Source organism: Cheilinus undulatus, linkage group 13, assembly GCF_018320785.1.
Source record: "Cheilinus undulatus linkage group 13, ASM1832078v1, whole genome shotgun sequence".
In the NCBI taxonomy this organism is placed as follows: Eukaryota; Metazoa; Chordata; class Actinopteri; order Labriformes; family Labridae; genus Cheilinus; species Cheilinus undulatus.
The window spans coordinates 22852714-22866276 of NC_054877.1; the positions used below are offsets into that span (position 1 = coordinate 22852714).

At 39.2% G+C, this 13563-nt stretch overlaps 2 protein-coding genes across 2 annotated transcripts; both read right to left on the bottom strand.

The window, feature by feature from the left end:
* Nucleotides 1–1378: 1378 nt before the first annotated feature.
* On the bottom strand, nt 1379–8559 carry gpaa1 (glycosylphosphatidylinositol anchor attachment 1). Its single transcript, XM_041802431.1, has 13 exons — nt 8477–8559; nt 8037–8154; nt 7773–7952; nt 6884–6995; nt 6591–6735; nt 5304–5405; nt 5002–5198; nt 4710–4906; nt 4464–4617; nt 4255–4326; nt 3972–4168; nt 2477–2647; nt 1379–2382 (listed from the first exon to the last, which is right to left on the bottom strand). The coding sequence occupies exons 2-13, from the start codon at nt 8108–8110 to the stop codon at nt 2139–2141; spliced, it is 1845 nt and encodes a 614-aa protein (XP_041658365.1). The 5' UTR covers nt 8111–8154; nt 8477–8559; the 3' UTR covers nt 1379–2138.
* A 2538-nt stretch (nt 8560–11097) lies between these two features.
* exosc4 (exosome component 4) lies at nt 11098–12775 on the bottom strand. The gene is made up of 3 exons (XM_041803888.1): nt 12567–12775; nt 11713–11919; nt 11098–11617 (listed from the first exon to the last, which is right to left on the bottom strand). Exons 1-3 carry the CDS (start codon nt 12735–12737, stop codon nt 11258–11260), a joined length of 738 nt encoding a protein of 245 aa, XP_041659822.1. The 5' UTR covers nt 12738–12775; the 3' UTR covers nt 11098–11257.
* Between the last annotated feature and the right edge of the window lie 788 nt (nt 12776–13563).

Here is a 13563-nt window from a genome sequence, read left to right on the forward strand (position 1 = left end):
AAATTTGAGCCAGCTTACTGGGCTTCTCTGAGAAGTCAGAAATTAATCAAGCATAACATTCAACCACTAAAGCGGTTTTTTTTTGTTCAGGAATGCAAGTAAATAACTATAATTTGACATATCAAGAAATATTAATGTGCTTTACTATTCTTTTCAGTTTTTTGTAAATCAGTAAATTTGAAAATTCATGGATAACAATAATAATTATATTTTAGCATTAAAAATATCATTTGGTTAAAGAGCTTCTACATATTGGTGTATTAACCATTGCAGAAACATAAAAAAATGATTTTGGTAATTACCAAGGCTGTTAATTTAGGGCAGCTGTGGCATAAACCTTACTTTGGTTAGGGTTAGGGTGGTCTAATAAATTTGTTAAGCACTGTATATGTAATCAAAATTTTAAAAAATCTGTTTTTATGTTTTTGGAGGTCCTGTATCAAATACATTAACATCAATTTTAAGAATAATTTTTAATTCATAAAGTTGAGGTTGTGCATGGTAAATGGCAAATGTGAGGAGAGCCTTTGTGTTCTTTTTGGTCAGCAGTGGTTTTCTCCTTGGAGCTCTTTTGTGGATGCCATTTTTGCCCGTTCTCTTCCTTACTGTTAAATCATGAATTCTGACCATAACTGAGTCAATTGAGGCCTGCAGGTCTTCAAATGTTCTGGGTTCTTTTGTTACCTCCTGGATGTGTTTTCAATTTGCTTTTTTAGTAATTTTGGTAGGCTGGCCACTCCTGGGAAGGTTTACTACTGTTCCAAGTTTTCTCCATTTGTGGGTAATGACTCACCATGGTTCACTGGTGTCCAAAAGCCTTAGAACTCTTTTTAACCCTTTCTGGACAGATAAATGCCAATGACTGTTCACCTGTTCTTGAATTTCTTTAGATCCAGGTGATGTGTTGCTCTTTGCGATCTTTTAGCCTATTCTGCTTTGTCGAACAGGTTCTAAGTGATTTCTTGATTCAACAGGTCTGGCAGTATTTAGGCCTGGTTGTGGCCAGTGAAATTGAACTCAGCTTTCCAGAAACTGTGGTAAATCACAGGGGGGCAATTACTGTTTCCACATAGGGCCAGGTAGGTTTGGATGGCCTTCCACTTAATAAATAAAATCATCTTTTAAAAACTGTGTTTTGTATTTACTCTGGTTATCTTTGTCACATACTAACATGCTAACAAATGTTAGTATTAACATTTGTTTGATGATCTAAAACATTTAAGTGTGACAAATATGCAAAAACAAAAAACAACAACAACAAAAAAAAGAAATCGCCTTGGTCTAATGACTGACATGAAGATGCTGGATTGAGAAAACTTTAAATGTTGGATTAGAAAACATAAGAGCCAAACTTCTATTTTTTTTTTATTTTGACATTTATAAATATCAAATGAACACATTCAAAGCAAGTTATCAAAACAATATAAAAAATATTAGCTGTAGTGATGGCTTTTCAAAAGACGCTGATGTAAAGACATCAAGAAAGCCGACTACAAACCAAACTTCTTGAAGCCATTTCAATCATCATCGTCCAACCAACAGAAAACAAAACGGTGCATTCATTTCTCTTTTTGTACCACTAACAAGTTCATAAATAAAACCTTAAACCAAAATTTTTATGGAAAGCAGCCCAACCATTAAAGTTGTAACTGGAAAAGATCATCCCCTCTCCCTTTAAATGTCTTTGTAAGATGTACAGTAAAAAATACAAAAGCTTAGAACTGCCATGCCTGCAATTATTGTTTATTTCCTTCATATAAAGAGTAAAGTTTTTTTTATCTCAAGATGACAAGATAATGAACCCATTTTTCCAAGGAAACTTTTATCTGAGATGAAAGTGTTCAAAATAATAATGGCAAGTATGTCCATTTCTCAGCTTCTGTACAAACAGTCCATTCTGCCTGGTTAGTCAACAGGATTTTTTGCCAAATGCTTTAAGATTAAAATACTTCAAAACAGATGAGGAAAAACAACAAAATGTCCAAAAAAGGGGAGTCACAGGATTCTTTCCAAGTCACTGAAAGTTATTCCTCTTTTTCAGTAGATTTAACTTGTCTGTCATTCACATTTCTCCCTATGAAGACAAACCTGAGAAAAACTCAGAGGGATTTTCTTCACTGGTCCCTTGTGACAAGCTTTTACTTCCAAAAGAGAATATTCCAGAAAAGCAGCCAGCAGGGATAGACCAGCAGGGCTATGAGGGGGTATACCAGAGAGCCATACAAACAGTGGTCCAGGATGCCCTGAGAGATGACCGACAGGTAGAGCAACCAGCCATCCTGGAAGCTGACTGGCACCTCCACCAGTTCTTGGAAGAAAAAGACAGAAAAGAGGAGTGTGCAGGCCGGGCTGAGGATGACCAGGATGAAGGCTGATAGGACCCTGGGGTGAGAAAAGATTGAGTGAGGTTTTAGTTTCTGTCAACCATCGTGTGGCAGTATGAGCTAATGTTAATGTCCGTGTGCAGGTGTATTACTTTGGCACATGGGGTGTAACGAAGGCAGCTACAGGCACCAGGTTGAGAGCCAGGATGAAGCCCAGGGAAAAGTTGATGAGGGCGGTACAGCCAAGTAAAACTGCCAGGTACAACACAGCGACCAGCTTCAAAACTCTCCAGCCCTGCTCTGTCCCCTCACCTGACAGGAGCCTTTGACAGCACGAAAACACAGATCATTCTTTTAAATCACAGTGTCTTGGTGAAACAGGCTACTACAAGCTTTGGTCTTGGTGAAGAGATGTGTAAACAGCTAAGTGACAGCGCAGGGACAGGATAAGGTAGGAGTCTTTAAGATGGTTGAATGGTTGTTTGCATTGCAAGTATTTGCTATAAAAGGCTGTCAACTAAAGGACACATAAGCAAATAAAGAAAATCAATCCCAGATTTAAAATCTTTCACAATAACATAGGTCTAGGCTGAGCTCATTTCAAGATTGCTATCCTTTAAATTTCTAGAGTCAATGGCTTTTAGAATTTAGAATCAAAAGTTGGAGGAGGGTCTGGCTGCAGAACGTAAATTTCTGATGGCCACTCTCACAGACCGCTCATCTGAGACACCGCATATTTCAGAAAGGAAGTGCCATAATTTGACAGTAAAACATATTTTAAGTTTAACGTTTTGTTTTGTTTTTTTGAAAATTCAACTTTAGTAATAAACAAAGTCTGGCAGTTACATTTATGAAATAACTATGCAAACATTACAGACTAAGCAACTTTTCATAAACAAAACCGAAAAAGACCAGCTGTCTGAACCAGGATTAAATTATGCATAGATCCTTTTCAGAAGTAATGACACGAACAGTGGCTCGGTTTAGCTTTGTTAGCTTTAGAAACGTGAGCTTTAGCAAACGTAGCTGCAGCTAACGATTACATAGTGTACCTATGTAGCCTTTTAGCAGCTCTATGAGCTTAGCTTTAAATACATTAGCTATGATAGCTATGTAGCTCTGTTGCCAATAGCTAAGTTAGCTTTAGCAAGTATAGCCAAAGCTAACTTGGCTACACAGATAATATGGATACGTAGCTGCTTAATGAGTTTAACTTTAGCTTTGTTAGCTTTGTTTGCTGCAAAACTACCAGGGCTACATAGCTCTGGGTTGCATGGGTTCATGTTATTTAATCTTGTGCACTGTGCACAATAAGGTCCAATTCAGGATGAGTTGGAGTTGAAAATCCCCAGTTTCATACTCTGTATTGAAAATGCACTAAACTGCACCATCCCTATTAGCTGTTCAAGTAACAACTCATTTTCCTTGAAGGGCATTGCTTACACTGTTTTTTTCTGTTAGTTTTTCAGAATGATGTGACAAAGACATTACACTCTCCCTAAAGAATCAGGCCAAAATATCATATATCTGTAAAGATGAAACTGCCATTAACACCAAGAAAATTTTATATCAAAAGGGGTGTAAAAATAAACAATGACAAAAAATGTAAATAGTCTGAATCATGGTGTTGCAGAAGTAAGCAGCTACCTCTGTGTGTTATGTGGCAAAGCAAGTCCTGCAGTGTACACAGCGATAGCCGTCATAACCACAGCCTCAGTCTCTGACACCGGGAAATGTTCCACAGCCATCTCCTGAAAACGAATAGGCAGCGCGTACAGAGCAGCACCCGTCAGGTGGCTGATCACCAGAGGAGTCAACACTGATAGCACCCCTGGACTGGACACCTGAAAGGAAGGACATTTGATAAATGTGGTGTTTTAACAGATTAAGCCATTTTTTTGCTCTGTATGTTGTAATGCTTGTGTTTCACCTGCTCGGTGTCAGCGATTCCATCTTCTGTTCTTGGTGGCGGAGTTGAAAGTTGCACCCACAGATCTAAGGCCTGTACAATTGTCAAGGGGAAAACAGATTGATTATAGTGTGGGGCATCAATTAGAGACAGCTGCTGACATGCTAACATTATCACAGATTTGATTTTGATTGAATAAAAGTGAAAGTAAAATGGTTATAAAAGGATACACGTAGTAGCAGGATGACGGCTAGGAGGCCAAAGGCTGGCATGTAGTAACCAATGGAGACAAAGTGAGAAAGGGACGGCATGAGGTAGAAGAAGTAGGACTGGTGCAGTCGCTCCAGGAGGTTATTCAGCTTACGATACATTCCTTCCAAGAGCCTAGAGGACATTTATAGTATCAAAAAGTGATTGTCAGGGTAAAAGAGGTTAAGATTTAGTGAGAAAAGCATCAAATGACAACATTTAAATACCTTCCAATAGTGGTAGCGTCAGTCTTGTACTGACGAAAGCTGTTGACACCCTTGACAGTGGCAGCCTCGATGTGGTAGCGCAAGAAGAGGCCATGATCCCCCCAAGGCCGCCCACTGGCCTGCTTCATCACCATCAGCATCATGGTCTGCACTGCATGACTGTAGCCTGACACACTGTCCCAATCATTCCTCTGCAGCTATAGGAACAATCGCCAAGAGTTTAATTAAAAAAAGACTCCAGATCTGAGACAGCCAAGAGAATTACAACCAACATCCCATTACAAGTCATTACTTTGCCCTGGATAGTACAGAGGACTCCTATCTTCTGACAGAAGGCATAGAAGAGATTGGCTAAATCCAGGTTGGGAAGCTGGCCATTGAGTCCTTCTAACACCAGGTCCAAACTGGTGATGACATCACTGCTGAGTTCAAGGGACAGAGCAGCCTGGATTGAACCACCACGGCCTTGAAGTGGGGACCAGTCCATTCCTGTAGTCACCAGTACAGAGGAAAGTTTAAGGAATTAACAACATTTGGACAGACTGATAACTTGTTTTATTATATTCTGTTGATTTGTTGAATACTGATTATTACCTGTAGTGTTGGTGTGGTGGTATCCTTCCAGCCAGGCTTGCATACCAATCAGATCATGCTCATTTACAAGGAAGATGATGTCCTTGGCCCAATAAATCTGAGCTATTAAGGAACACAGCAACCATTAAAACATGTAAAGGCATTTAATCTGCATTTAATGCTGGGAATAGTGTAGAGCTGAAACAATTCCTCAAATTATCCAAGTGATTCGATTAAAAAAATCCCTCGAGGCAAATTATCTGCCTCGCTTAAATCAGTCATCAATCCATATACGCCCATGCTGTAAGCCTGGGCTGTGTACATGCATGATGTGAGGCGTGAAAATCACGAGGGAAGAGGAGTTGAGGCAGTAAAGTTTACAGGCAGTTGTCCTGCGTTTTTATGCATCCACTGGCCGTGGCTTCATGGAAAATATGGCACCATGTCTGAACCTACGCAGATCTCCGAGTTTACATGCTGCCTGCATGACTTGCAGCGCTCAGTTTGTGTCTGCGGACTTCAGGGAATTTCATTAACTTCTCTGATTGACCTGACAGTTTCACACAACACAGTCAGGCTTCACAATTTACATCCTGTTTTGGTGCTCCTTCTCTCTCCCTCTCTCTTCTGCATGCGCACGTTATACATTTAATTATAAATTATCTAAAATTCACCAGACTGATGTCTTGATTGCAGCGTATTTTTCAAAAAGTTTCAGCATCCTGAATAATTTGGAAAGGATTTACAGCTAACCCACAGACACTGACAGAGACAGAGACTAAATAGGTTAAAGTTCATCATCGTACAGCCAGGATTCAACAGGTCATAGAAGCAGGTTTATCCCTTAAAATGTTTTCTCCATGTCAGTGGATGGTCTTAAAAGATCATATTTTTATAATGGATAAACTCACAAAAAAACCCTGCAAAAATTAAAAGTGAACACCCTTTGAAAAAATAGACCATATTCCTGTAATCTAAAGGTTTACCTTTGAGGCATCATCAGACCACTGTGTGAATGAAGGAACTTTGTTCTTGCCACAATGTGAAATATTACATTCATGCATAAACTAGAGGGTGTTAAAATGATTAAGTGCCCCTTTACTTTAATTACAAATTGGAAAATGAAAATAAACTTCTTTTCTCATTTGTCTAGTAAGACTTTTTTTTTTTTTGAAAAAAGCAAAAGTGACTGATTTTTAAAAACTGCTATATTTCAGTCAATTAATTGCCAGAAGAATAAATAGAGTACTCGATTACAAAAAGAATCAATCACTGCAGCCCTAGAATAGTGCTGAAGTTTCTACTCACTCCTGAAGTATTGAGCCAGGCCCAGCAGAAGCCCCACTGCCTGGTTGTTGTCCCCTGGGCTGCAGGGGGCACTGAGCACCAAGGCTTCAGTCCGTGGAGCTCTAGGGGCCCGAAGAATCCCATATACATTTGTGCCTTTTACCATCTGAGAAATAGGAGATAGTTGGAAAATGATGATTCAATGAATATGCTTTGAAAAAGTTAGTCACTTTTTAGGAGCACACGTTTTGCCAAAAAATGGTCTTTGGTATAAAAAAAAAAAAAGTAAATAAATCATGCAATCAGAGACGTACATATCTCTCTTTGTTTTCATCAGGAAAGGGTAGAGTACGAGAAAATGTCTGGGTATACACCTCCAGCCCCCGCTCCTTCATGGTCTTCACCAGCCAATTCACTGGCATCCCACTGCAGAAAACAACATTATGGGCTCAAGACCATGAAAATGTGCAAAAAAGGTTTCTGTTGAACTCTTAAAGACTCCATATCACATTTGACCAAGCATACATCTGCTCTGCTGTTTATCTGCACAAAAATCTTAACCTGACATGCCAGACAGACTGTTTCATATATCTACTGCATGGAAATATATTCACATTCATCTGGGAAAACTCCCATAGAAAGCATTTGGGAAGGGCAGGGCTTTTCAGAATAGTTGGTAACAATTTATCTCAAGGGGTATGCATAAGACTGACATAAAACATTAAACTAAGAGCATACCCACTTGACACTGGACAACCCAAATCAAGAGTGGAAGTTTTTCATGTACCTTGCACTCTATTTGGTTGCCCTGCAGCTTTCCTTTCCTTGAAAGCCACACAAGTAAAAACTCAATCTTACCCCACTCTCTATGCTGGGCTACAACAGCTGGCTACAACCTTACCTTACAAAGAAGCAAAAAGGGATCAATGTCAATTTTGCATTGAAGGTGATATAATTGACTGAATGGCATTTAATGACAACATTCATAAACATTCATAAAGCCTCCTTCATTTGAATGACAGATCTCACGTCATGATTATGACAGTGTCACGTCCTCCTTATGCATACCCCTTCAAATGGTGTAACAGAATATTTAAAGAATCAATACCATTTGGTTTTAAAGTACAGTATTTTTGAAAACGGCAATTGTAAAAAAATATATTATTGTCTTGTCTTTTCCCTTTGTAGCTTTAAACTGCTCACCCTGTTTTCTTCTTATGAGCAGAAAACTCTCTGCCCGTGGCCAGTGCTCTCTCCCCTGCAGGAAAGCGTTCCTCCACCATGGTGGATCCCATGGCATTCTCTGACATGTATGTCCGCAGAGTGAAAGGCTCAAAGGCTAACCCCATGAACCAGGTCACACCTGCCATGTAACAGACCACACTGGGAAGAGGCAGAGGAAATAATTACAGAAATGTGACAAGTCATACATTCTGGTGTTTAGGTGTGTCAGTGACTGAAACTCACCAGATTGGAGCATTGAGGCGGGTTAGCAGGCTGATCAGAGCCCGTCTTCTGTTTGGGTCAGACAGCAGTCCCATGTTGCTGTCAGTCGTAAATTAATAATACTCCCATACACTGAAACCTAACAGCAACACATACAATGTCAATATATTAACTAAAAACTGGTTTTATGAGATTACTATTGAAGGAACGACGCTGTTTAATCATGCATCTGTACTTATTTCATGTTTTTTCAATACATCTCGAGCTCAGAACCTTTTTTTCTCTGTCATCAATGACAAAAGATGTACTGACAGCTGTGGTTAGCCGGTGGCTAGCGAGCTCCCTGACTTCACGAGATGGTAAAATATCAAAAACAGACCTTCTCTTTGAATTTACAACAGTACTTGAGCAGTTATGAGGTCAGTGATCAAAAATGTCTAACTTAACGTCAGACAACATACCTCTTTCCAGTGTTCAGTGGTTCACATCCACCTGCAGAGGTGGAGCTTTCCACAGCAGCCGCTGCTAAATGCTTCAACTTCCTCGTTCCTGCGGGACGGTTAATGCGTCGGACTGACTTCCGGTCAAACATACGAGGTGAAATAATAATTAAAAAAACTAAATAAATAATGGAATTTATAAAAGTTTTGAAAATAATCGAACATAAAAATAAAGCAGTATTTAAAATGCATGTCTTTTAAATGTGTATCTATGATTTTAGAATATGCTTTAAGGTGAGTTAATCGTCCTCTTTATATTCTCATATTTCGCCTGCAATTTCTGCAGAAAAATTGAATTAAATAGATATAGCCTGCTACATAATACGATTTAAAAATAATGGAAACAATTAACCTTTTTGAAAATTGTGTTATTATTGTCTTTGCCCTTCCTTGGCAACCCCTGATTTACCTAAAGCCATTAGGTTTTAAGTGAAAGAGTCAACTGTGTCTAATACGGAAGATGTAATGGTTGATATACAATTTATTTTTCGACCTTAAGTCTGTTTTTGCTTTCAAAACTGTACAATTATGTACAATCCCATTGCATTTAAAGGTGTAGTAGTAGGCCTATCTAAATTTTTTAAAATTTTAAATCCTCTATAAATATTTTAAATAGTCTTGTTTCAATTAAGATAGAATTACATTATCCCTAATAATATAATCAGCCTTGTAGTCATACATAGGAAGGGTCCCCTCCAAGGACTCTGCCATCTTCGATTTTTGAATCTTGCAAGTCTCTGCAGTGCCACGAAAAGGTTAAAATAACAAATACTGTGCCCTGAAAAAGTATTTTCCCCCTTTCTAATTCCTGATTTTTTTTTTCTTTTGCATATTTATCACACTTAAATGTTTCAGATCATCAAACTAAGTTTAATATCTCACAAAGACAATCAAAGCAAATACAAAATGCAGTTTCTAAATGATGATTTTATTTATTAAGGGAAAAAAACCCAAACCTATCTGGCCCTGTGTGAAAAAGTAATTGCCTCCTGAACCTAATAACTGGTTGTGCCACCCTTGGCAGCAATAACTGAAATCAAGTGTTTGCGATAACTGGTGATGACTCTTTCGCATCACTGTGGAGGAATTTTGGCCCACTCTTCTTCACAGAATTGTTTTGACTCAGCCATATTGGAGGGTTGTCGAGCATGAAGTGCCCGTTTAAGGTCACACCACAGCATCTCAATTGGATTTAGGTCCGGACCTTGACTGAGCCACTCCAAAACCTTAACTTTGTTTTTTTTGAGCCATTCAGAGGTGGACTTGCTGGTATACTTCGGGTTGTTGTCCTGCTGCATAACCCAAGACTGCTTTAGCTTGAGAGCTGGAACTGATGGCCAGACGTTAGCCTTCAGGATTTTCCAGTAGACAGCAGAATTCATTGTTCCATCAATCACAGCAAGTGGTCCATGTCCTGAAGCAGCAAAGCAGCCCCAGACATCACACTGCCACCACCATGTTTGACTGTTGGCATGATGTTCTTTTTATCAAATGTTGTGTTATTTTTATTTCAGATGAAACGGGCCGCACACCTTCCAAAAAGTTCAGCTTTTGTCTTGTCAGTCCACAGAATATTTCTCCAAAAGTCTCAGAGATCATCAAGATGTTTCTTGGCAAACATGAGACAAGACTTTGTGTTCTTTTTTTGTCAGCAGTGGTTTTGGCCTTGGAACTCTCCCATGGATACCATTTTGTCCAGTGTCTTTCTTATTTTTGACTCATGAACTCTGATTTTAACTGAGGCCAGTGAGGCCTACAGTTCTTTGGATGTCATTCTGGGTTCTTTTGTGACCTCCTGTATGAGTTGTTATTGCGCTTGAAGTAATTTTGGTTGGCCGACCACTCCTGGAAAGGTTCACCACTGTTCCCAGTTTTCTCCATTTGTGGATAATGGTTCTGACTGTGGTTTGCTGAAGTCCCAAAGCCTTGGAAATGGCTTTGTAACCTTTTCCATAAAGATAGACTTCAATCACTTTGTTTCTCATTTGTTTCTTTGGATTGTGGCATGATGTGTTTCTTTTTGAGATCTTGTAGCCTACTTCCCTTTGTCTGGCAGTCTGATTTCTTGATTCAACAAATCTGACAGTAATCAGGTGGGTGTGGCCAGTAAAAGTGAACTCAGCTTTCCAAGAACTGTGGTTAATCACAGTTAACTAATGATTATGAACAGATAGGTTTTTATTTTTTCCCCCTTAATAAATAAAATCATCATTTAGAAACGGCATTTTCTATTTACTTGGGTTGTCTTTGAGATATTAAATTGGTTGATGATCCAAAACATTTAAATGTGATAAATATGCAAAAAAATCAGGAATCAGAAAGGGGGCGAATACTTTTTTACACAGCACAGAATTAATTTTTTCCAATGATGAGATGGTTACCACCAGAGCTGAGCATCGCAATCTAGAATCTGACTGTAAGATGTCCCTTATATTCTCAATTTACACACTGCACCTTTAAGTCTCTATGCATTTATTTTACAAACATTAAATCTCAATCCCAAGCATCAAGATTTTAAAAAGAAACTTTAAATACTTAGATAGCTCAGAATCACATAAAAAAAATTAAGAAACATTGCAGTGTTCAAATATTTATCATTTTATTTACTACATGTATATTTTGTACAAAAGTAGAACTGCTACAAATTAATAAAAAATAAACAATTTTTCCAAGGTTTTCCCATCATCCCTCCCTAATCAGTCCAATGACCCTCTTAGGTCTGATGCCCCCCTCCTCCCTGCATCACTCTCCAGAGAGCACAGAAACTTCTTGGAGATGCTGTCGCACCACTTCATCCAGCACCTTGCTCACACCTTTACAGGCTGTCATGGCAGCTTCAATCAGAGTCTCTAAGTGATCCTGATGCAGTCTGGCGTCCATCTGCAGCAGAGCGATCTGTCCACCTCGGGGCAGCAGTGCTAAGGCCAGTGAGCTCACCCCTCCACTTTCCTCTGCGTAGCAAAGGTCAGCGAGTGGCGTCTCATCCACAAACCCAACTGTGCAGGCGCACACATAGTCCCGCATGGGGATGCCTGCGTCAATCACAGCCAGAGTTGCAGCGTTCACACAAACGCTGTAGTTCCCTCCATCTGACTGCAAAATCTGTATGGAGAGAAATTCTTCAAATTAGCATTTTCTCCAAGATGATAGTTCTTGCACACCTCACAATTAAGTGACCCCTCGTGATCAACTCTAACCTTGACATAGATGTCAATCTGTGAGCGTGGGTAGAGCTGGGTCATCACTGCAGCTTCAAACGTCTGCTTCAGGTGGAGGCTCATCTCAGTTGACTTGCGATCTCCGTGTGGCCTCCTTTTCCTCTCTGCTGTGCTGAATGTAGCCATGCTGTATTGACAGTTGATGACAGCTCGATCATATCGAGCCCGACCCCGTGAACCACGCATCTGTGGGATAACAAGATTAATATATTCTGAGGCATTACAGGTTAAAGAGTTTGTTTGCTAACCCTTAAAATAAAACAGTTTGGTTTCTAATATTATTATTGTATTATATCATTTGTTTTATTATACTCTAAGTGGTCACTTTATTATGTACACTGGCATTGTATTTGAACAGTGTCTTGACTGACGTTCTGAGAGGTATTTGGTTATGTTTAACAAGAATGCATTACTATATTGATAAGTTTTACCCAAAAATCTGACAGAAATTTAGAGACGATTGTTGAATTTTGCACTAGTCACACATTCAAAACAGTCCAGCATACATTAGTTAAACACATCTGAAAAAGAATGAGTAATTCAAGCTTCATAAAAGCATAGTGATTCAGTTAAATTGTATTTCATTGTAGCTGCAACAAACACTTCATTTGTTTTGGTAGTTTGGACCACCCCAGCCAACAACGACCTGCTCCGTTATAGAAAATGTTATTTATCTAGGTGAACGGCGATACTTACGCTGAAAACAAACACTTAATCGTACATTTATCGGTGTAAACTGATGTAGACGGTCCCACTTTATTACAACCAGACAAGCTCGTTGCATTGCACTAATGGCTAATAACTCGTGCTGGTGTTTACCCCATTCTACTTACCTCATGAGGACCGTAGACAACAGCCAGAGCTTTGGTGTTTCCCTGCTCCAAATACGCAGAGCCGTCCGCCTGAGCGAACACTCCCATACGGGCCTGGACCTTCCGCAGCTCGGTGGATTTTCTGCCATCCAGCCGGTAACCCTGGTCAGACAGCAGCTCTAAACCCGCCATGTTTCCGCTAACTCAAATGGACAGGAACGCCCCACGTGTCTTCCGCTGTACTACATTACCCATACACCAGTTCGCTGGAAGAACTACGGCAAGGATAGAGGCCCAAAAATGGCAAGGTTGGTTTAGCAAAACTAATGCTGCTTTTAAACACGTCACATAAAATATACGGGAAGAAATCATGATTAGTTTACCTTCATTTGTTGAAATAACATTTTACGTTTCATAAATGATAAACACGGTTTTTTTCAGGAAACCTTTTTTTAAAATGATATTGCATTGGTTTTTGTTTTATCTTCAACAGACTAAATATACATTTCTGACTTGTATTATCTGTAAACATAAAATCTTTATAAATTACATTTTTACAAAATTAAAGCTCCTGTCAGCCCGTCCTCAGAAATGACCTGACCCTTCAAAGTCCCAGTAAATGGGCTCTCTGATGATGCCATGTAATTGTATCAACACATGCACTTTGGATCTGCAATATTGCTAATATTGATGGAAATTGCATTTTTTTTTTCAGTGATTATTTTTTCAGGGATTATTTGGCTCAGTTCAGCAACAACAGCCGACTCTTTTAGATCCCAATAGGGCTCTTTGTTTGGGTAACAGTTTGGTTTCATTTGACCTGCCAAATTAAGAAATGTCAAGACATATGTTTTTTCAAAATATACTGTACCCCCAAAATTCCTTGTAGGTCAGATGAAATCTGCTCACTGGCCAGGCTGTATGGCACATTTGATATAAAACATTCATGTTATACTATTAAACACAAGTCTTTAAGAGATGGTGTGTCTGTGGTAGAGCTGTGTGCAGAAAATATCAT